The 22,396-nt window shown below is 41.8% G+C and overlaps 1 protein-coding gene across 1 annotated transcript in view; it reads right to left on the bottom strand.

Annotated features, from left to right (window-relative positions):
• Nucleotides 1-22,396, bottom strand: part of tenm3 (teneurin transmembrane protein 3) — a 182,603-nt gene that overhangs the window by 148,303 nt on the left and 11,904 nt on the right. The window contains exon 2 of the mRNA XM_083978996.1: nucleotides 727-921. Within this exon, the coding sequence (XP_083835122.1) occupies nucleotides 727-913 (187 nt within the window). The 5' untranslated portion in view covers nucleotides 914-921. The remainder of the gene's footprint in view (nucleotides 1-726; nucleotides 922-22,396) is intronic.

Here is a 22,396-nt window from a genome sequence, read left to right as displayed (position 1 = left end):
CAAATCCCAAATATTCTATCTAAATATCCCAAATTCTGGTCAAATAAACTCTGGTTGGGGCAGCTGTCAAACGCTGGTGTGTCTAAAATGAGAACAGAAAACAAAATAGCCTAATTCATCAGAAGTATTGGTTCAATCCACTTTCTTTTAGGATCCCAATTTTCCCCGATATACTAACATACTGTACCACTGTTTTGTCAAAACCAACTCTATCTATATATAACTACAGCATTGTCAACCAGTCAACCAATGATGCAACTTCCTCACAACCTCAACTCCCATGAACAAAGGCTGCAAGAAACTGTGACAGAGACGTAGAAGACCATTTAATCTATTGAGGACAACCACTGGAAGCCGCCAGAAGTTTAATCCTTCATACTGTGCTGCTTGGTGAACGTTCTGATGGACCACAATGCTTGAGCAAGCAACATGAAGACAGCCGATGTGGTGGAATCTGCCATATCCAACAACCATAACCATTTTCTTCACACTGGATACACTGGACTAACTGGACAGATAACATTCTGCAAAAATGTTCTTTAGCTTTAAATTTGACTGTAAAAAGTCTTTGACACTAATAGGACAGAGCAGATGATAAATTAAAGAGAAATATCAAGCCAATAAATCAATCAAATCCCAGTTCAGGCAATAAAAAGGAAACTCTTTAAGGGAGGAAAGGAAAAAAGCTTTTAAAGGTCACTAATGAAGCAATTAATGTCCCTTTACCATGTGTTACAGGTGAGTACAACCGTCCAGCATACTCCTCTTGCTCTTGTTCCTCCTCCTCCTCCTCCTCCTCCCCTTCCTCTGAGTCGGGCTCAGCCGTGTCGCCTAACAACAGGTTGTCATGTTGACTGCCTGACTGCGGATGTGATTGGTCAATGACAGATGATGGACAGGAGGGGGAGGGCATGGGAGAACCTAGAAAAGAATACAACCAAAAAAAAGGGAAAAACAAAAGGATGATGAATTTGAAGAATGGACAAAAACAGCAACAAGAAAAAAAGCAACTGAAACTTAAAAAGAAAGAGAAAAACAGAAATGACTGAGCAGTGATTTATGCAGATGTTTGCTGATGGTGTGACTGAAAGCTGTGGTATGAGGCTGATGAAGTTACAGCTGGGTCACATTGCACAGTCACAGCGTTGTCACTCTAAGCTGCTGCCACAGAGCTGCACAAACACTGTTTATTTTTATTTTCTGTTTAGCTTTTGGGATGTTGTGTCTAGAGGGAAAGAAGTATTTCAGCTTCTCACCTCACCGCCCCATCTTCAATGCCCCCCCTCCCTCCTCCTCCCCTTTTATCTTCTCTACCAGTTCACCCCGTCCCACCACCACCACCTCCTCTGACTTGTGACTGAAAGAGGAGTTGGCCCAAGTTGCTCAATTGTGTGAGGTGTCAGTCTGAGCATCAGCCAGAGGTTGTGTGAGACTAGACTCACAAACAGACTGTGCAAAATCAATTGTGTATCGATGTGGCAACCTTGGCATTTAGTGACTTCTGAATGCTAAGTGGCTCCTCTGTTTGTGCATATTGTGTCGAGGATCCTATTTGTATGTGTGTGTTTGTTTGTGTGTGTGTGTGTGTGTTTGTCTTTTTCCCAGACAGATAAATCTGTCCAGCCCAAGCCCAGTACAAATGTGGAGGCACAAAAGAATGTAATTAGTAGTTGAAAAGCAAAGGAATGAAAAATAAATTCATTTCATTAACAGCACTTGTCATGGTGGCTGCTTTACAGATAAAATGTGTTATGTCTCTTTCTAAATCTCTTGATCTCCCACAATTCCAAGTTGAGTGTGTCAGTTTTTTTTAAATGCTTTGCGCACTAGTCACTTGGTCAAGGACATCACACACACACACACACACACACACACACACACACACACACACACACACACACACACACACACACACACACACACACACACACACACACACACACACAGCTGGCATGCAGAGAGATAAACACACACCCAAGAAATCCGAAAGCAGCCAGTCTTGTCCCCTCCAGCAACCCGCTGTATATTCCATCCTGACATTCTCTTGTTTTTTTAATATAGTTTCAGGCTAAATCTACAGTAAAACACTGGCTTGATACAAACACATCCAAAATAACATGACACCAGTCACTGGTTAATTATTTACTTGAATGCCTTTTGGCTTGTTTCTTTTACTGAGACAGGAAATCAAATGGATGTGGCCTTTTCTATCAAATGCCTGACTCTCACTCTCTGTATAGATAAAAAAAAAAAAAAAAAAAAAAAAAAAATTGAAGGAAAGGAAAGGAAAATGGCCGGTGGCTTTTGCTGAGGAAAAAGGACCAGTATAGGATTAAGGCAGCTTGTGGGCAGACACAGTCCAGTGGCTTCACTATCTCTACTAGTTGTCTAAGGGAGATGCTTTACTTGGATTGACCCTGTGACATTGTAATCTGTTTCCAAACAAGCGTGCCTGAATTTGTTTTACTGGTATTAATAATATCAAAATGCCAACTTTCCTTGGACAATCTCTATTGTCCTGTGACAGGCAAAAAGGCTTTTTCTACCTGAACAATAGTTAAGTCCTGGGGCAAACAGTGAGTAAAACATTTCAATCATATCTAGGCTCAATTCTATTAGTATTTCACTCACGCCTCCTGTTAAATATTAGCCAGCAGCAGCCACTGAACGAGAGCATCAGCATGGACAGACTGTATTTAAAACTGTGTGAGAGAACTATTCAGATGATATCTTCCATACTGACAATGACAGCTGTTAGTCTCACCAAATCACTAGAGTGTTATGACAGTGATGCCATCATCTCTGTCTGTCTCTCTCTCTCTCTGCTGGCCGCTCGTTACCTCCCACCAGCTGTCTCATGTTCCCTTCTTTCCCATCTTCTAGACTTTTTTTATTTCCTCTACCACAGGTGAGATGCATGTTCAGAACTGCATTAACTTTTCATTAAATTCTTACCGACTTCTCAGACTTGAGTGCACCCAAATTCGTGAGAATCCACTGCATGAAAATCTTTAAAAACACAAATGTCAGGGACTATTTTAAGTAAACTGTACATGTCCGCACCGAGCAGCTGCAACACTGAAACCTCTGACACATGAAGTGAATCGCATGGATCATCATTACAATGGCACCTGTCAGTGGCTGAAATGAATCAGGCAGCAGGTGAACCATCAGTTCTTGAATGTTAATGTGTTGGAAGCAGGAAAATGGTGGGAGTGAAAGGATGTGTGTGACTTTGACATGGGCCAAACGGCTACACAACTGGGTTGGAGCTTCTCCAAAACCTGCCAGGTGTTGTGGGGGTGTTCCCAGAGCGTTATAGAGGGATGACCAGCAAAACTGGGAACAGGTCATGTGCACCCACAGCTCACTGATACGCATGGAGAGTCGAGTCTAGCCTGTCGGATCTCATCAACAGCTGCTACTGCACAAGCCGCTAAGGATGCATCACAACTAGCTGGGACATGATCCCTGTCCACTGCTGAAAGCGGACCGTGGAGCCATGGCAACAGCCTGATGGTACTGGCCATCAGCAGGATGATGACCTCTGCAACACATGACAAAGAGTTCAAGGTGGAGCCTGAGGCTAATGTGGTGCCACATACTGGAGCACCCCAGAAGGTGTAAAGGAGGATAACGAGAGGGAAAGAGGGAGAGAAACAAGCACATAAACACAGGGCTAGAGGTATTTCTCTTTGACTCATTACCAACAGCATCTTTGTTGATTCTAGCTCTTGAAATTGTGATATATCTGTTGAAACTGATTACAGTAAAGGTATACACAGACTACACTATCTACATCGAGAAGAAACAAAACAAATGAAGAAGCCTCCAGCCAAAAGTTCCCACACCAAGGAGCAGCAAGTCCAATCTTCCAAGCTCTCTGCTAGCTCCAGGAAACACAAACCAAGAGTATTGTTTTTATAAAGTCATGGAACAGTTGATTCCTCATATGTGTGTGTATATGTCTGAGAGAAGATAATAGAACCATCATTTGGTGATTTGTTCCTACAGAGAGTCTGGTGTTTGTTGTGCCAAAGGGTTTGGACTCAGAGCCAACAGTCTCCGAATGAGCCAAAACTGCCTGGTTGACACAAACACACACACATACAGTCAGTGAAACACACACAGTGCACAAAGTAGATATTAAACACACAAAATATACTATTAATACTATATCCAAATGAAAAATGATGATTGATGAGAGATAGATGAGGAAGAAGAAAGAGGAGCCACAGAGAAGAGAGCAAGTCCAGAGGAGAGAGCTAAAAATCATGAGGACATGACAACATCAAGCTGTGAGCAACATGACAATCACAACAAGCACATTCTGTTGCATGAATCATAACTAAATGAAAATTTCCCTTCTGTGGATTTTTTTTGTTTTTTTGTTTTTTCACTCACTAGTTTCTTTGGATTTTTGTGAAGTATTTGCTTCCGTGGATGGAGAGTGAAATATAGACTATGTGGTCGCTCTGTTGTTGTTCAAGAGAATGCTGCAGACATTTATTTGATAGAAACAGGATGTGTGTTGGGGTCAGGCAGTGGTGCGGGAGGCTGCCTGTGTATTTTAGCAGTGACTGGTTTATGTTGTCTCAATGGAAACATCTTTAGAGCTTTTTAACCCAGCAGCCTTATCACACAAAACAAGCGCAACCTTAGCTCCCTCCCAGCTGTTGGAGAGCCTGTGTGTGTGTGTGTGTGTGTGTGTGTGTGTGTGTGTGTGTGTGTGTGTGTGTGTGTGTGTGTGTGTGTGTGTGTGTGTGTGTGTGTGTGTGTGTGTGTGTGTGTGTGTGTGAGTGTGAGAGAGAGTGGGTGTGTATTTTTATGTTTTGAACACCTGGCTCCTTGAGTGCCTGCTCATTCTTCATCCCTGCTTGGCTTGGTTTTGGCAGAGACACACACACATACACACACATACACACACACACACACACACACATCCAGATCTGTAGTGTCCTGAGTTAGCTCCCTCTCTCTCTTTTCTCTCCCTCTGTGTTTTCTTGGCTTCTCTCTCCAGTTCTTTTCTCTGCTTTCTCTTTTCTCCTGTTTTTTTTTCTCCCTGTGAACCCTCGTTCACTCCGGTCACCCCCAGCTGAGCAGCGCAGTAGGTGTGTTCTACTTTGCTTTGAAAAGTTTCCCTGAATAAATCAATAACAGCAGAATTTACATTTAATGCAAATCATCACAAGTTAAAGTAACTAAGTCTTGACAGTAACTGCTTCTTAAACTTTCCCTTGACAAATTGGGTTGTACTGAGGCAAAGCAGTTCCTATGTGACTCTCAATCGCATCAGATCAAATAATTTGTGGAGGAATGGACAAAGAAAATATGTTTGTTTTGACTCAGATGGACATCACTGACAAAGGTTTAACTTTATTGAAGTAACATTGTTGGTTTATTTAACTTAATGATTTGATTCAAGTTATTTCTTGAATCATAATGTTAATGAAGTTCTTCTTAATAATAATAATAATAACAATAATTTTGATTTATATAGCACCTTTCAAGACACCCAAGGACGCTTAACAATATCACAAGACAAGACAACAATTTAGCAGGCGAAGGCCTGAGAGAACAGGTGCCTCTTCAACAGGGATTTAAAGGAATCCAGGGTCTTCTGCCATTACACACAGAGGCACTAGGCAGTACTTGCTGCATCCACAGTAGCAGAGCAGTCACTCAGCAGTTTGGTATCGGTATTCTGTTGGTCGATGTCATTTTCCAGTCCAGAGAGAAGGAAGGGAACGAAATTTCTAATGTTTTGATCGTAATGAGAGGAGTGGAGATTATGTCTAAGAGGCAGCAATCAGAAGATGGAATATCTCCAGATGTAATGTGTGTCTCAAATGGTTTGCTTATGTTTACATACTCAGTACCTTCTGTTGTGTGTTGTGCCTAAAGCACATATTTGGCTTAATGAGCCATATGTCTGATTGGGCCAATCTTCCCTGACTCCTTGTATTAACATTTACCATAGCGGGTTCTATAGGTGTGGAAAACAGCAAAATCCATTTTTATGATGCAGAGCGATTTTCAACCAGGAATCAGTCACTACAATAGAGAAACTGAAGTATCCCCCCAGGGTTATCTTCTGCAGTTGTCAGCGCGAATGTGGACAGAATGTGGAGTAGCTCAGTTCAACAGAAAAACAAAGACACAAAACTTATGATGTCGTAAAAAAAAATACATATACAGCCAAATTTTGGTTTTTGCATATGGAATAAAAATAAATCTATAATATATATGTTTATGTGTGTATCATAGACATACAGTCTGACTGGTGTATCTGTTAGACCTGGGTGACTTGAATATCTCCCTGCAGTTCAGCCTATATATATCGATGCATATTTTATACAAGTACGCATATGATGGGAAATATCATAATACATGATATTGTACAGTACCACCCTAATACTGAACTCATCAACTTTTTCCATCTGCATCACATCCAGCATGCGTTGTCCCATGTGTTATTGCATCTCCTTAAGTATTTGCAGGAAGGTGAGACATCAGCAATAGGTTTACACAACCTAAATCTCACCCTTAGTGTATTAGATATTGTATAAAACTGGACCTGGTATAATGGAAATGTATCATATCATTATTTTAAGGTAACTAATAGCAGATAATAAGATGCATGAATCCACAGTGTCTCCATCAGTGATGAGCAATAATTCCCTCATGTGATGTAGGCTGATCTGACGGCTGAAGTTTCACACAGAAAATGTGGCCTGAAGCGAGTTTTCTAAATCAGAGGGTTCTCTGAATCATTGTGGTTATATATAGAGCTGCTATCCTGACTGCGGTATCTATTTATGGCTGTTCAGTAGTTCAGGACCACTCATAGTGTGAAAAGGGAAGTCAGACTTTCTTCAATAATTCATCAGTCTCCAAATGATGATCAAACTTTTTTTATTTTAACATAAACCAGTAGTTTAAGTGGTGTAATAAAGTACAACATGACTTTGTGAGGCGGCACAGCTCCATCATGTTGACCAGCATCATTTAAGACTGGGAGGGTGTATACAGTACGTGTGTATACAGTTAATTGTGACTGCCCCGGTAAATAGGTATCGGTCAAGGTTGTAAGCGTAGCAAATCACTAATGAGGCTTCAAGTCAGGTCGTCAAATACATGCTAATTAGATGAAGGGTTTGCGCTCCCTCTCACTACAATACACACACAAATCATACAGCCCCACAATTACAACTGAGGCCAAACACAAACAATGAACTGTTATAAATCTCCCCCATTCACAACTCTTTATCTGTCATGACACAGAGTTTTGTTTTGAAGAGCCCCCCCGCTTAAGTTCATGGACAAAGGTGAATAGAAGAAAACGTAATCACTCTCCCTCATCATATCCATCTCTTTTTTTCATGAGTCTGTAAACTCGTGTCAACCTTTTGTTCTAACCCCCTGGTACAGTAACACAAAACAAGCACAATGACAGGGTTAGAGAGACGTATACAACCTCTGATCACACACCCTCAAAAATTGAATCTCGGTCCAAACGCGATTTTATGAGGAGACAATTCAATTCTGACCATTTTATTGCTGCCTCTGTTCTCATTAGATTGTGTTTACTTGAGCGCAGCTGTGATCGGCTCATCACTGACTGACCGTGGCAACAATGACGTTAACAAATCATGTCGTACAAGGGGGGCAGAGCCAGAGTGACTAAACAAAAAGTGTGATTCATGGGATCTGGCAACCCGGCTAATCCAGGCCACTGTGTTTTTGCATAACAGGTGTTACATTACCTGTGGGAAAAGGGGAGGAAATATGGAGCAATCATAATATTTCCATGACATACTCGGGAGTATAATCAACCTCTTGCACATGCACACACACATGCATGGACACATTAGCACACACATGCAGAAGGTGTGCTCTGTCCCCTGGTATCAGTTATTTCTGCTAATGTGTCCTTTGGAGGAATGACTTGCGCATGGCGTAAGTTCGGGGGAGAGCAATACATTACCCTTTCTTTCAACAGCCACTCTCTGCCACACACTCCTCCTCAGAGGGACCGAAGCAGCCAAACCAATCAGATCTCTTAATCTCTCACAGATGATACATAGACAGCTGAAACTTCAAAGAGCTCCATCTTCCCTTCTACCAATTCTCCAGCTCCTCCATTCACCTTTCACCACTGATGCATTTTTAGATTTTTATGGGGAATTTCAGTTGTTAACTGTCCATACTACACACATGCTGGTTTTCTATTAAGGTACAGGGTAGTGAACCGGGAGGAGTCACTTAAGGCTTCCAGGTTTTCCGGAGGTATAAGTCCTAGTTCATTTTCTGCCATCAGCGTAACATGACAGACAATTGGTGCAGTGCCGAACTTTGATGATCATTACATTTGTCTGGTTGAATCATCAGTCCAAAAAAAGATTGAAAATATCCAGACAGGGTTGTACTGATGGATGGTGATATCAGATCATCAGAGCAATCATCAATTGCTCATACATTTGTATGATGTCAAGATGATATTTGTCTCTCCCACTGGTCTAGTAACTTATAATTATTTGTAGATATTAAATTAAAAATAAATTTTATTTCCCCAGCCACACTTACTCATATAGCTGCATATAACTTGCAACAGATGGACACACACACACACACAAAATCCAATTAACTGACTGCAATCAAGCATTGCTCATTGTGTGTAGGAGCAGAACTGTGGGTTAAAAGTGACATCTAATTTGGTGTCTTATCCTGCTGCTCTTTATGATGCTGCGCTTTATAGCAAACACAACTTCTGAACAGTCCCAGAGAGAGATGCATTAGTTGTGATGACAATTTTGTATAGCCATAATAGTGTTTGTATGTCTGACTATTGGACCGTGGTTGATATTAACTTTGCAACACAACTGTATACATAAGAAAAAGGCACAAGGTACAAGATTGTGTACATAAAAGTGTAAGGAGTTAAGTCTAAGTCCAATATGCATTTCAGTAAAGAATTGCTAGCGAAAGAAAAGGAAGGTAAAGTTTGCAATTCACAGAAACAGTAACACTTACTCAAGGTTTAAATGTGTTATTGTGGTCAAATCTGTCAAAGATGGTAGCTACATGGTTTCAGTCTCTGATCGGCTCCTTTAGTGAGGCTTATGGTAATATCTTAAATACAAACCTGATTACCAGGGACTGTTCCCATTTTATTTATGATTATCATTCACACACGGATGAGCAGAATGTATCATGACATGAGCGAGACGCATGAGCAAAGGAATGGACGGATTAATGAACCAAACTACCGGGCAAAGACCCAAGTGGCCTGAGAGATCGGGCAGGCCCAGGGCCAGTCCCTCCTGACTATTAAAGGAGATATCAGTGAAATGTTTTTGTTAATATAAGTCCTAACTAGTCATATTTTCCGTCAGCAATCACTTACATAGAGTGTTTCGACCGGAACACGAGTCTCTCCGTCACTCTGCTCTGCTGTAACCCGAGGAGAAAACATTTCTTCTGGGATACAAGTGTTATCCAATGAGGAGAGAGAACGGCATGAAGGGCTGTGTGTGCAGCCAAGGGATGCGCGTGAATGTGGTGACGTAGCACGAGGACCAATTGATGCCTGACAAGGGCGGGGGCTGCTAACTCATGGTGCGTTCAAGGAAACTCGTACTTTGTGTTTTTCCTTCCTGTGAAGTCATACCAGTTCGATCTGGTACGAGTTCACGGGTCGGAAGTTACGAGTGGCCGTTATAGGGAACTTTCACAGACAACAGGATGGTAAAAACACGAGCTACGGGTTACCGGGAACGCTACCAAGTCGTAGTTGTGACTTGAAGCTGTAACTTACGGTTTCAAAAGCCTGCCTTGAACGCAGCATTAGCCGAAACGGCCGTGAAGCTGATATCTGCTTTAATATTTCTTGTTTGAAAGACACATGGCTCAGTTTAAAGACACAAAACATCCACCGAGATGTGATGTGTTCCCACAGAGACAGAGATGCAGGACTCCCCAAAAACACACCAAACAAAGAGACGTAAAACCACACAGAGACACAGAATTAGTCAGATGATGTGTCTCTTTCAGTCTGGGAATCTTGTTCAGGAGGAGAGGGAGGTCTTTTTACCTATCCATGCCCCTGGGCCCATTTCCTCATCATGAGTAATGGCCAGAATCACAAACAAACCCCATGTTCACAGGGTAGTTAACTCTACTTTAAGAGCAGTCCGCTTTTCAGTCCTAAAGTCCAAACCATAAATTCCTTTGCCTGAAAAGTAATCAGGGTCCTCGACCGCGCCAGAACCACCACAGCCAGGGACTGAATCCAAGTCCCTGTGGTGCGGGGTAATTTTTACTCCTCCTGCCCCGCCTGGGCAACCCTCAAAACCCCGGCTGAGCTCAAGTCCCATGTTATTTCTTCTGTGATGTAAATCAAACCATCGCACAGTCCATTGGTGCTTTTTGGAGCTTTTTCTTCTCTTTGATGCAACTTTGTCAAAACATCACTTTTTATGACGCAGCTGTAAAAGCCTCCGAGCTCTACTGTATCTTCATCTTTCTAGTTTAATGATATTCAATGTTTTGTTTCTAATTATAGTTCATTTGACTGTTTTGCAGTAATGCGACCTGACACAGTAGCTCATCCATTTCCTAGCTTAGGCCTGCACTGCATAGATTTGAAGCTTGTGAAGTGAAGACACTTTTTAAATAAAATGTGTTCGCAAATGAAGTCAGTGTTGAGGTCACACAAAGAAGTGTTTTTGTGAACATATGTCTATGAACATAGAGCAGAAAACAGTGTAAATCTCACTCGCTGCACAACTGCTCACTGTTTTTCACCCAAATCTGTAATTATCCAATTGGATTCAATCAGATTTGGACGTAAAATCAGAGTCTCCCTCAAGTGTTGAAACTTTGAGTTATACATGAAGCATGCATGCAAGAATGCACTGTCTGTAGTTTGTTCTGTCTGGTTGCTGTGGTCTGGTGTGAAATAAACACTTAAAAAATGTTTGAACACAAAAACACTTATTCTTCAAATTGCCTTTGCGTGACTTTGCCACTTTTATGATTTGTTCTTTTTGTTCTTCTTAAAAAAACAAATTGGTTTAAAACACATACAGTCAACAATTTATGCAGGTTTACAACCTCAAACATTGAAATTACAAATTTCTCTCAAAAGTCCTTTGGAGCCCATAATATTGACACAATTCATATTTATCATATTCATGCTTTGAAACATGCTAAAGCCTGAAGATATTCATTGGATTCCTTTACGCCCACTTAGGACCAAAAGCACAACATCCTGCCTTTACTAGAAACTGCTTCGTAAATGTTTGTGTTTGAATATTTGCGCCTGTCTGTTTATACAAACGTGTCTCAATCTCTCAGACTGAGCCTGTTTCCATTAACATGTGCTGTACAGTGTGAGCAGCCGACTGAGCCTCAGGCAACACAGACGCCAGGAAATGGCTGCTTCAGGTCACACAGGGAGGAGTAAGGTGTGAGTGTGTGTGTGTGTGGGGGTTACATGCCACAAAAAATGAAAAAATGAGCAGTCCCTGTCACACAATAGTGTCTGCAGAAAACACTGCCACATTGACTAACCAGGTCACACAGACACAAAAAGGCGTGTGTGTGTGTGTATACACACACTGCATTTCCTCTGTGTGTCTTGAGTGACTGATTTGCTTTTGCCTGAAGGCTAACAGTGACCTCCAAGTCTCTCTGTATGCATGTGTGTTTGTGTGTGTGCATCCGTGCGTGTGTGAGAGAGATGTCCTCACCAGAACTTCAAGCGCTCCCTCTGGCCCTGATCTACCTTTCTTGTCATACCAGCGTTGGTGGGAGTGGAATACATAAAGCTGCTGTGCAAACTTTGTGCAGATGGTACTATTAACACAGCGGTGGGACAATAATGACAAAGCAGTAAACAAAATGCACTAAACATATTTAGGCTATTAGGGCTAATTTCTAATTTAGACAGCCTGCACACCTTCCCCCTGCAGCAACGAGCTGGTGGTTCCCTCCTCTGTTGGAGACAGACACCTGTTCACTGCCAACTGATCTGAGGGGGAAACTGAGTGACTCATTTGCATGACATGGACAGCAACAAGGGAAGTTCTGTATCCACCTGCGGCCCATCCATTAAGCAGCGGCAGCAGTGTAAAGACCCCGGCTCTACACTCCAGTCTTTGTCAGATCCTCCGGTTAACCTCTGTGGTACTGACATTAGGGCCGAGTTCTAGTTCAACTTGTACTTTTTTCCCGGTGTCTGCCTGTGCCTCAGGCTCATCATCCTCCCGTCGTTCCACTCAGTTTGCCTCGTCCTGAACCTCCGCTGTCGGCCTGTTCTCCTCTGCTCCCCCCTGCCTGTCCTGTCCCGCTCCACCGTCATCCCTGGCTCAGCTTCCCACAGTCTCTTCACCGCAGGTTCACAAGCAACTAGATTTAACTCAACACCTATGGGAGGATTTTTTTGGACCGACAGCGCTCTCCACCTCCATCATCAAAACACCACATGAGGGAATATCTTTCTGGAAGAATAGCATGAACCCTCCAGTAGGGCCCAGAGGCGTGTGGAATCAATGCCAAGGTCCATTAAAGCTGTTCTGGCAGCACTTGGTGGCCAAGCACCTTTTCTTTAAAGGAGTATTCAGTTCTGGAAAAAGTAAAATGCCAAACTCCTTCCCAAGCGGTGTCCGACTTTTTAGCTTTCCCCTGCTTACACTGTACACGGAGATCCAACCGTGGAGGAGTAGCTATAAGTGTAATAAATAAAATGCAGCACTGGAATGAGACTGTGTACTAGATTAGCGTTTTCCTCGGCTTCTGGTGTGTGAAGTTGTTCTGTTCACTGACCAAATGAAATGAAATCCATCGCTCATCTGTCAATGAAAGCATTAATCTCAGTGTTTGTCTCCTCCACGCTGGTATTTCACCAGCTTCCTTCCTTTCTGCTTTATCAACAATGTATGTGCATCTGTATGTGTGTATGCATAATATATACAGCACATTAGGTGGCTGTGTGTGTGTGTGTGTGTGTGTGTGTGTGTGTGTGTGTGTGTGTGTGTGTGTGTGTGTGTGTGTGTGTGTCTGTGTGTGTGTGTGTGTGTGCGTGCGCGCAGCAAAAGCGTAACAGATGGTACTATGTGGATCACCATTTGCAGTAATCGTCTATATTTCACTAACTCATAATTATCCTGATTGGAGCTGCCTGCTGCCTGAATAACTGTGACATGTGACACATGTCGTTCACTCTGAGGTTATTATGATGGTGAACATGCTCTGCGCCCACATTCGACTTATTTCTGTTTGCTCACTTTCCACTCTGGCTATGGCTGTGTTACAGTAAATATGAGAAATGTTACATCAGTGTAATGGTAGCATGATGTGAGTGGCAGCTGTACTGCCAACTGTCACACATGTTTGAACTAACTAACTTAATGTCGTCATAGCTCCACAGGACTGGATGCTTAATTACTGTATTCAGAATTACATGCACTTTCTTTATTCAATATTTTTTATTTATTTCTATTTATCTCAGCTGGTGTAAGTGAACCTAGTTTATCCTAATTATATTTGACACACACTTATAACACAGATTACACACCTGAGCAGATGCATGTGGGGTATTAACCGGCTAGAAAAATAATGAGTGGATGGTTTCCAGAGTTTTGAGTTCTGGTCTCTGGTGTAAAACAGGGATGCTGTCAAGGTTAGAGTATCCAGCTGTTATATCCTACTGTGTGCGCATATGTGTTAATGAGGACTTCTGAGATGAGTGGGTCCGTACATAGCTCTCTCTCTCTCTCTCTCTCTCTCTTTCTCTTCTTCCTCGCCTCTTCACTTCCACTCTTCCCATCCCTCCCGATACTTCATTCCTATTCTGGTTTGCCTTTACCTGCTCCTTCTTTTCCAGATATTCTGTGTGTGTGTGTGTGTGTATAATCAGTGTACTGCAGCACAGCACTGAGAAAACCTGTGGAAAGTGATTTATTACAGTCACTCACTCACACACACTCTCACACACACAGGATGATTTATTGCTGTGCATGCAGACAGTAGTTCAAGGGTAAGAGATTAGTCCAACACACGCTGAACACCAAATTATTATTACACATTTAGGTGGAGGGCACAGTCTCTCTCTCTCTCTCACACACACACACTGGAATACACCACTGTTTTACTTCATAAACTTGAGGTACATTTAAGTTCAAAGTTTAAAGCAGACAACGCTCTTATTTAACTAAAGCTGCTAGTTGTGAATATTTGATCATTTCTTATTTGAAATAAAATAACTCAAATGTGCTGAAAACAGAAAATGCTGCTGAATTTGGAGAAAAAAAAATCTGTCTTAGCCCTAATAAAAGGTGGTTTGACCAGCTCTGTTACAGCAGCTGTACGGGCCTGTAAACTCGATAAGCCACACAGATACACACCCATCCCCAGAGCTACATAATCCATCGGCTGTGCAGAAGTGTATTCACAATTATGCCCCGAAAGGCAAGGCAGCACGGACACACAGAGCACAACACTGACGGACACAAAGAGCCTTTTATAACCCGCTTCCATTGTTTTCATATATTTCAATCTAATTCTACTTGTGTCAAGATCGATTGAACCAACTGAATATGAAGCGATGCACCCTGGGGTCATGTAGGCAGCTACAAATACACAGTGTGTCTGCAGCACACGCACACACACATAAACAGCAGCCCTGGTTGTATATATGTATAGAAATGAACTGATGCAATGCACTCTTTTTCACTACTAGGAGAATCATCTTGAGGGTTGCATATTAGTCCTGATGACATGCAAAGCTGTGTTTTAAATCAAGTGATTTGTGTGTGCTGTAGCCATGCACCCCTGTGTGTGTGTGTGTGTGTGTGTGTGTGTGTGTGTGTGTGTGTGTGTGTGTGTGTGTGCGCGTGCGTGCGTGCGTGCGTGCGTGTTTGTCAGAAAAAGAGAATGCGCTTCATCCAGACAAATGGGTCAGCAGTTAAAATGCCAATGTAGACCCCGCTGTCATTTCACATAGAAGTCTAGCACCAGTCATGTGTGTGTGTGTGTGTGCATGTGTGAATGCCAAAGTGTGTGTGTGACTGTGTGTACCATGTATTGTTCCAGCTAGCCTCAGAGTCTTGTGTGCGTGTGTGCATGTGTGTGCATGAAGTTACGGATTAAGACAAATAGATACGTGGAAGAACAAAGCAGTTGACTGGACAGATAATTTCATCGTATTAGCATTTTAATAAAGTGATAAAAATGTACTGTCCTCTCTCTCTTTTTCTCCTTTCTCTTTACCTTCTGTTCTGAAGACACGATATGTCACTTCAAACACAGTGTGTATCTGTTTTGGGCTTGTTCTTCTTCTCTATGTGCTTTTGTCAGAGCGCTGATTTTTTTTTCTGCCTCATTCTTTTGGTGAGACATCACACAAAAGGATTTCTGTTACCCTCTTATACTTTCTCCTGTTTCTCCAGTCCCTCCCCCACTCGCTCTCCTCTTCCCTCACTTTCTCTGACAGCCAGCGTCTCTGCGACTTTCCCTCCGTCTCCCCTCCCTTCCCTGTTGAACTGTGCTCACTGAGGCTTGCAGGTGTACAGACATGCTTGTTCAGCTTCCATTTCAGACCATTATGAGGATGAACAGCGACGACTGACAAAAAAATAAATATTTCATCCTTGGTGTTGTTGTCCCTCTTAAACCCCTCTCAGTGAGGTCCCAGCTCGTGATTTGTATCTGTGTTCCCTGCACTTGACACTTGCTACAGATGACCTGACATTCGTAATTGCCAGTTTTCAACCAGTCAGAAGACTTCTTCTTAAGGCATTAAGTAAGTCAAGGCAAAGGGAATAAAGCCAACTGAAGTGCAGCATGTGAAACAGTTGAGACAATCCTGACACTGCTTCCAGATTCTTCCATTTTTAATCAGAGCTTTCTGAACAGAGCTGATGAAGAAGACACTATCTTAATAAAAAACACTACGGTAACTGTCAAATACCTTTGCTTATCTTGATTCTCAGTTGTTGTGATAATTGACTGTTAAATCTTGTTTGGACTTCAAATGTAACATTGGAACTGACCCGAAAGTAACAACACTAACCTCCCTACTCTGTCATTTAAAGCTTCATTAAGCAATGGACATCAGCTCAGACAAGCTTACTGAGCGCTGCCCACCACAAAATGAGACAGAAAGGAATTAAATAAGTGATAAAGACTTTAAGATATCTGCCAAGTCAAAGAAAGACAGACACTGTGAGTGAGAAGGATTAATCCAATACAGTGCTCACACTGGTGTTCACTGGGTGTGTTGGCAGGCAATAGTTCAGGCAATGGATAAACTGCACAGAAGTTGTAAAGGAGTCACAGTGGAAGGTTGGTCAACCGTAGAGAAGCAGAGGACTTTGGCATCTTTTCAAAAATGTTATTTTTCATTCTATTTTCCAGAGCCCACAAGACCCATAGACCAACTTACAATGGATTACAACCAGCATTCAGACCTGGGTCAAATGACTCTGCAGTTGACTCAGGTATTTATTAGCTCCACACATTGTTGTTAATACAACGTGCACTAATGAACCTGCTAATTTTCACTCCTTTGCTGCTGTAATGTCTTCCAGAGCAAAAACACTGTGGCCAGACCTATCACCTCCCCAAACACAACAAAAACACAGCAGCTGCAGTCTGGGGTGAAAGAGTGACCAGCAGCAACCAAATAAGTTTGAATAACACCCAACCACCAGGAGAGACGACCCGGGGGCGAGACAGCTCACTCTCTCTCCACTGCGGCTGTGGATGTGCTCTGTAAGTGACTGTTACGACATCGCTCCTTGCAGTTATGTGTGTCCTCAGTCCAATCAGAACAACAAACTGGACTGGCAGTGGAAAATGGGTCAATCAGCTTTTATTAGTGGTTTTAGCGACATTTAGAAAAGCCTGCTTACATCTGCTAATTTCGTTGGGGGAAAAAAGCTTAAAGTGTCACTTGGTGTTAAGACTGGAATACAGATGTGGTTTTCGGTACTAGTGAGGCAGCCACCTGTCGGCCCCTTTGTGACAAATCCCATCTACAACAGCCATCAAGTACTTGCAGCAAAACACTTAAGTTCAACATTTCTAGCATCTAATCACTTTCTTGCCTGCTTGTCAAATTCCCCATGCCATTGCCTTTGTGACACAAATGGGACCCCCCATCTCCTAAGATACCAAATAAAAATATGTGAAAACGAGAACAACATATTTCTTTTATGTTATTTACTGAATTTATGTGTGCATTCGTTTCAATTCAGCTCATAAATGTGAAGATCTCTGCTGTGTTTTGCTGTCGTTAATGTTTCTCTCATCTCCTCTTCTTCCTGTTTCACCACATGTGTCTCTTCCCGTCCACCCACACATGGAACAGAGCGGAACAGAAGAGAGACAGGTTGACAACTAGCGATGTTAATTGCAATAAACAATCACCAACACGTGTTAAATATCCCAAGGGTTATAATATGGACGGACGTCCACACTGAACATCTGACAGCCTGGACAAAATATCTAATAAATATATATGCACAGGCAAACTGGCGATGATGATGATGATGATGATGCTAACAACTCAGCTGCTGATGGCAGGAAAGTTAATCCTGCTGTAACAGCTACAAGAGAGCTTCACTGGTCACATTTAAGGATATAGCTTCAATGTTACTTAGCATGAATACTAATGCATTTACGGTAAAAGGAGAGAGAAAATAGAAAAGGGGCTTTAAAATTGATTTAAGTCTTTCTACAGAATGCATCTCTGCACACACACACACAGGTATCTCATGTGCAGCCTGAAAGATAGGCACACTCAGAGTGCCAGTAAAGAGACACACAGGGCCGGTAAAAACTTTATAAGTTTTTGATAGTCCATCAACGAACTAATGTGTTAGTATTTCTCCCATTGCTCCCATTGTCAGAGTATGACAGACGGGTACATGTCGATGTGGAGAGGGAGAGAGAGACAGAGAGAGAGAGAGAGGGGGGAGGAGGCTGAGTGGATCAATGTGTTGTGCAGCTCTACAGTAAAATAAGATTTTCCTGATTTGAAACAGTAAAAACAATAGAAAATCAATATGTGGCAGCCAGAAATAAATCAACGTAAGGGAAAGAGTTGGAGTGAGTAATGTACAGTTTCCTTCCCATCATCCACTGCTCTCCCCAGAAACAGCTGGACAGCAGTTTGTCATAAAGCAGCAATTTTCTGAGAAAAGAATAATCAAAATAAAAGTATTGTAATTCATACAAACTCCCTGTCATAAATCCAGTGCTCAAACTGGATCAGACCAAACTGAAACATAACTGAATGTTTTGGCTTAGAAATCCATCACTTTGTACCTAATGTTTGCTGACAAGCTTGCTGATACACACACACACACCACTCCACTAGGTATTTACTATGCAGACTGTATTTGCCACACACAGCGTTTGTTTATGCAGCAATATGCTGACAACAATAAACACACACACAAAAGTTAAACCTCATTATACACATACACAAATTTACAAACTGCCCCACAAATGCACATGACAAATGTACACATGCACATATGCACAGACACATGCACACATGCATATGCACACAAACACACACACACTGTACCTGAGTGGGACCTTGCTGTGATTTAGGTCACTAATCCGTTTCCACAGCAATGGCCTGCCAGCAAATCAGAGCACTGGGCTTTGTTGTCCATTCATTGGAAAATCCACATGCACATCTCTGCATCTCTGGGTGGAACTGGATTTAGGGTATCTCTCTCTCTCTCTTTTCTAATTTACCCAGCTCTTCTTCTTCTGACACTTCTCTCTCTCTCTCTCTTTCTTTCTGAATTATGCTATGTTTTTATTTCCTCACAATATCCCTCTTTGCCTATCTGTTATCACTTCATTTGAGTTTGTACTGGGATTTGCTGTGTGTGTTTGTGTTTAACAGAAGCCCAGCTGTTTACAAGAATAGGGAAAGATAATGTAGAGTATCAAGTAAACATGGCGTGATTGTTCAAGCACACACACACATAGACACACAGACACTCCAGCTCTATATGGTTGTTTCATCAAATGGCTCAGAGTTTGTTACACACACACACACACATTCAGTTTGCCTATTCACATGTTTTTCTCTCGTGCTGGTCTGTTGAACTTAGAACCTCTGAAATGCCCTTGAATGACGCTGTGAATGTATCTCAGGTCGTTCTCTGGTCACCTGTGTACAGCCTGTTCGCTCAGTTCTCCCATTCTCTCTAAATAAAGGTAACATTTACAACCAATCAACAAAATCACTGCAGACCTTGAAAGGTTAACAGCCTCTGCTTCTGGGCCATTTGATTCTTCAGTTTTCCCAGCCGATGACCCAAATGCATAATTTATTGTCTTACTCCTGGACCCTGGCTCATTAAAGCGATTAAGTCGCGTAGCATCCTGGGACACAGAAGAAACAGACTTTCACATCAATATTGAGTTTGCAGCTGATATTTTCAGAACAAGACTACGGACTCACTGTGATGCTTTCACTTTGGATTTGTCTGTGTTTTGTGTGGATTTTTCATCCCGACACAAATGTCTGATACCTGAATATTAGGGTGCTTAGAAAAGAGTATGACTCAACTCATGCACAAGCCCACATGATAATAAATAGCAATGTACAATTACTGATGAAAGCAAGATTGCTCACAAAGCGCACACAGGAGGATACACAAACATCCACCTGATGTTCCCAGAAGCCTTTTTCATACAAAATACTCAGATTTATTTAGACAGTATTTGCCAGTAAACAGTGAACACACACAAACACAGAGTAATTCCAGTCCTATTTTGTCATCTGTAACCAATTCATCAGAAGCCAAAAAAACAGTATCATGTTAGTCAATACAAGAGCAACTCTGGCCTTCAAAATGGTCACACAGCTGAATAAACTTCAACAACAGCATTTCCCATAGATAGGCTCTGGTTGGGCGGCCTGCCCAGGTAGATAAAATCAGATAAATTCAGCTCAGGATGTTGCAACACCGTTAAGACTGAGAGCATGTCAACCACAACCGAATACTATTACATTGTGTTTGTTTCAGAGCTATTGCAGGAGGTTACGTTAGGTTACACATTGCGTTTTTGTCTCACAAAGTGGAAATAAAAGTCATAAAATAAGAATAAAGAGCACACTGATGGGGCACAAATGATTCAGCACCTTTAAAAACTTTAACTTAAAAAAAAAACAGTTACTACAACCTTTCTGTTTCGTGCAACATGTCAGGATCTTGGAGTTTCATTGAGACGCTATATTCAATTAATTTGCTGATCAAACTGTTTCAAAGATTTTCGTTTGTAGCGACTTTACTCTGCAACTTCAAAAGGAACTTCAAGGATCATCAGGCTTTAAAATATGATGAAGATGACAACACACATCGAAAAAAAATGAATGTAAAAAAAAATTCAAGTGCGTCTGTTAAAGATGGAGCATAAAGTTTTAGTGAGTAAATTGTTCAGTCGGTTTAAGACAGAATTTTCAGGAAAATTCCTCATTTTGATCTTTGTTTTCAGCTGAGTGGATGTTAGGCCCAAAGTGAAGTATGAGCATATCAACACTTACACAGGGTCTGTCAGAAATGGTATTTCCACACAACTAAACTACAACAGCAAGTATTTTTAAATAGGAAACATAATTGCTACCAACCTATGTTTTTATTAATATAATGAGGACGTGTTGCAAATATGTTCATACCATTACACATTGGAAAGTTATAGTTACCACGGCATCATTAGACTTTTTTATGGTTATGAGTCCAGTTTGGCACCAAAAAAGTTCCTAGTGACTTCAAACAAAACCTGTTTATTACATACCAAACTCAACCAAAGTGCTTTTGTTGCCTAAACCACATTATGGGATACTGGATGCCAACCATGGTCTCTGGTTTAGTAGTTGTGTGCTTTGTATAATCACCAACCACCTTGTGGCGCCTCTGCAGCCATTCGTTATAAAAAAAAAAAAAAAAAAAATGCCTCTGAACTTAATCCAGCCAATAAAACATATTTGTTGTAGAAGCTTAATTTTCAACCAAACAAACTCCATGGAAATGCACAACAAATGAATTCCAGTGGCCTCCCTGCCATGCACACAACCTCACAGAATTAGATAAGTAGCCAGGATCCAGTCCTTACAGACGCTTGAGTTGTTTTATGGCCAGCTGTAACTCTCTGGGGCAATTAGCCTGAAGGCATCTAGCCAGGATTTAGGTGAGAAATGGGGAATTCAGGACTGTAAGAGAAGAAATAAACACTTCTAAGCACACCTATGGCAGCTACAGCCATTCAAGTGCCCCAGTGCAATGGAAACACTCAAATTGGACACATTTTCTGTGACTGTCTTTCTTTCAAATTCACAGTGAGCCAGCTATTTCTTTTGAGAATATTGAAAAAAGACTTTCCCTTATATAGTTAAATGGAGAAAGGCTGAAAACACAGAGAAAGGTCACAGCTATTGTATCCTCTGATTAGGCTGCCACAATAAATATGTCAGTTCATTTTTAACAGAAAATATCAAAAGGAGGTTTCTGAGCATTACCAGTACACGTCACTACCAACTCCAATATTTATACACACTTAATACTGTGTTGTATTGTTTTACACAACACAAGTAAAGTTTTCACGTCGTCTATGTATTCTTCCCTTTACAACTCTGCAACTGAACAATCGGGATTCTTCTCCGCTGTTTTCAGGGTGTCACGTCGACCGACTTGCAACTTGGCACCATGAAGCCATTAATCCTGGATATCACTGGGGCTGTGGCGAGTTTAGAGCCAACGTCAGTGTTTTCCTGAGCAAACAGCGAAATATCTCATTACAGACTTCAGCAGGACTCCCTCAAAGACATTCGCTAAGTCCCGAGGTCAATTAGTTTCAAGGCAATTAGCCAGTCTAAGTGTCACTGAATGCAAAGGAATTAGCCAGGCTATTTGAATAAACACACACACACATGGACAAACGCACACACACACTCACACATGTACACACACGAAACCAAGGCAGAAGACAGGGAAAGAGGCAGATAACAATGGATCTACTGTGTACCCACTAAGGCCGAAAACCTGCAGGTCAGTGATGACAAGTTGACATGTGTATGCCATATGTACACATCTCACTCTGCACCGTGCACATGGTGTGTGTGTCTGTGTGTGTGTGTGTGTGTGTTGGTTCAGACAGAGAGGCAGAAATCAGATAGAGACTATTAGCACAGAGCTTTCTGTACATACGTAGCTTTCCTCCGTCTCTATCCACCGGAGAAAATGTAATTACATGGTGGGACTACAGTTGAGCCACATCCACTCATCTGCCCTGCACATTCAAATAGAATACAATGCATAAATTAAATCGACCTGTCTGTGAGAGTGTAATAAAAAAATGTGGTGGT

This window comes from Trachurus trachurus, assembly GCF_905171665.1.
Source record: "Trachurus trachurus genome assembly, chromosome: 1".
NCBI classification, from domain to species: Eukaryota; Metazoa; Chordata; class Actinopteri; order Carangiformes; family Carangidae; genus Trachurus; species Trachurus trachurus.
Note: the sequence above shows the minus strand (reverse complement) of the source record. Positions and strands in the feature narration are given on the sequence as shown.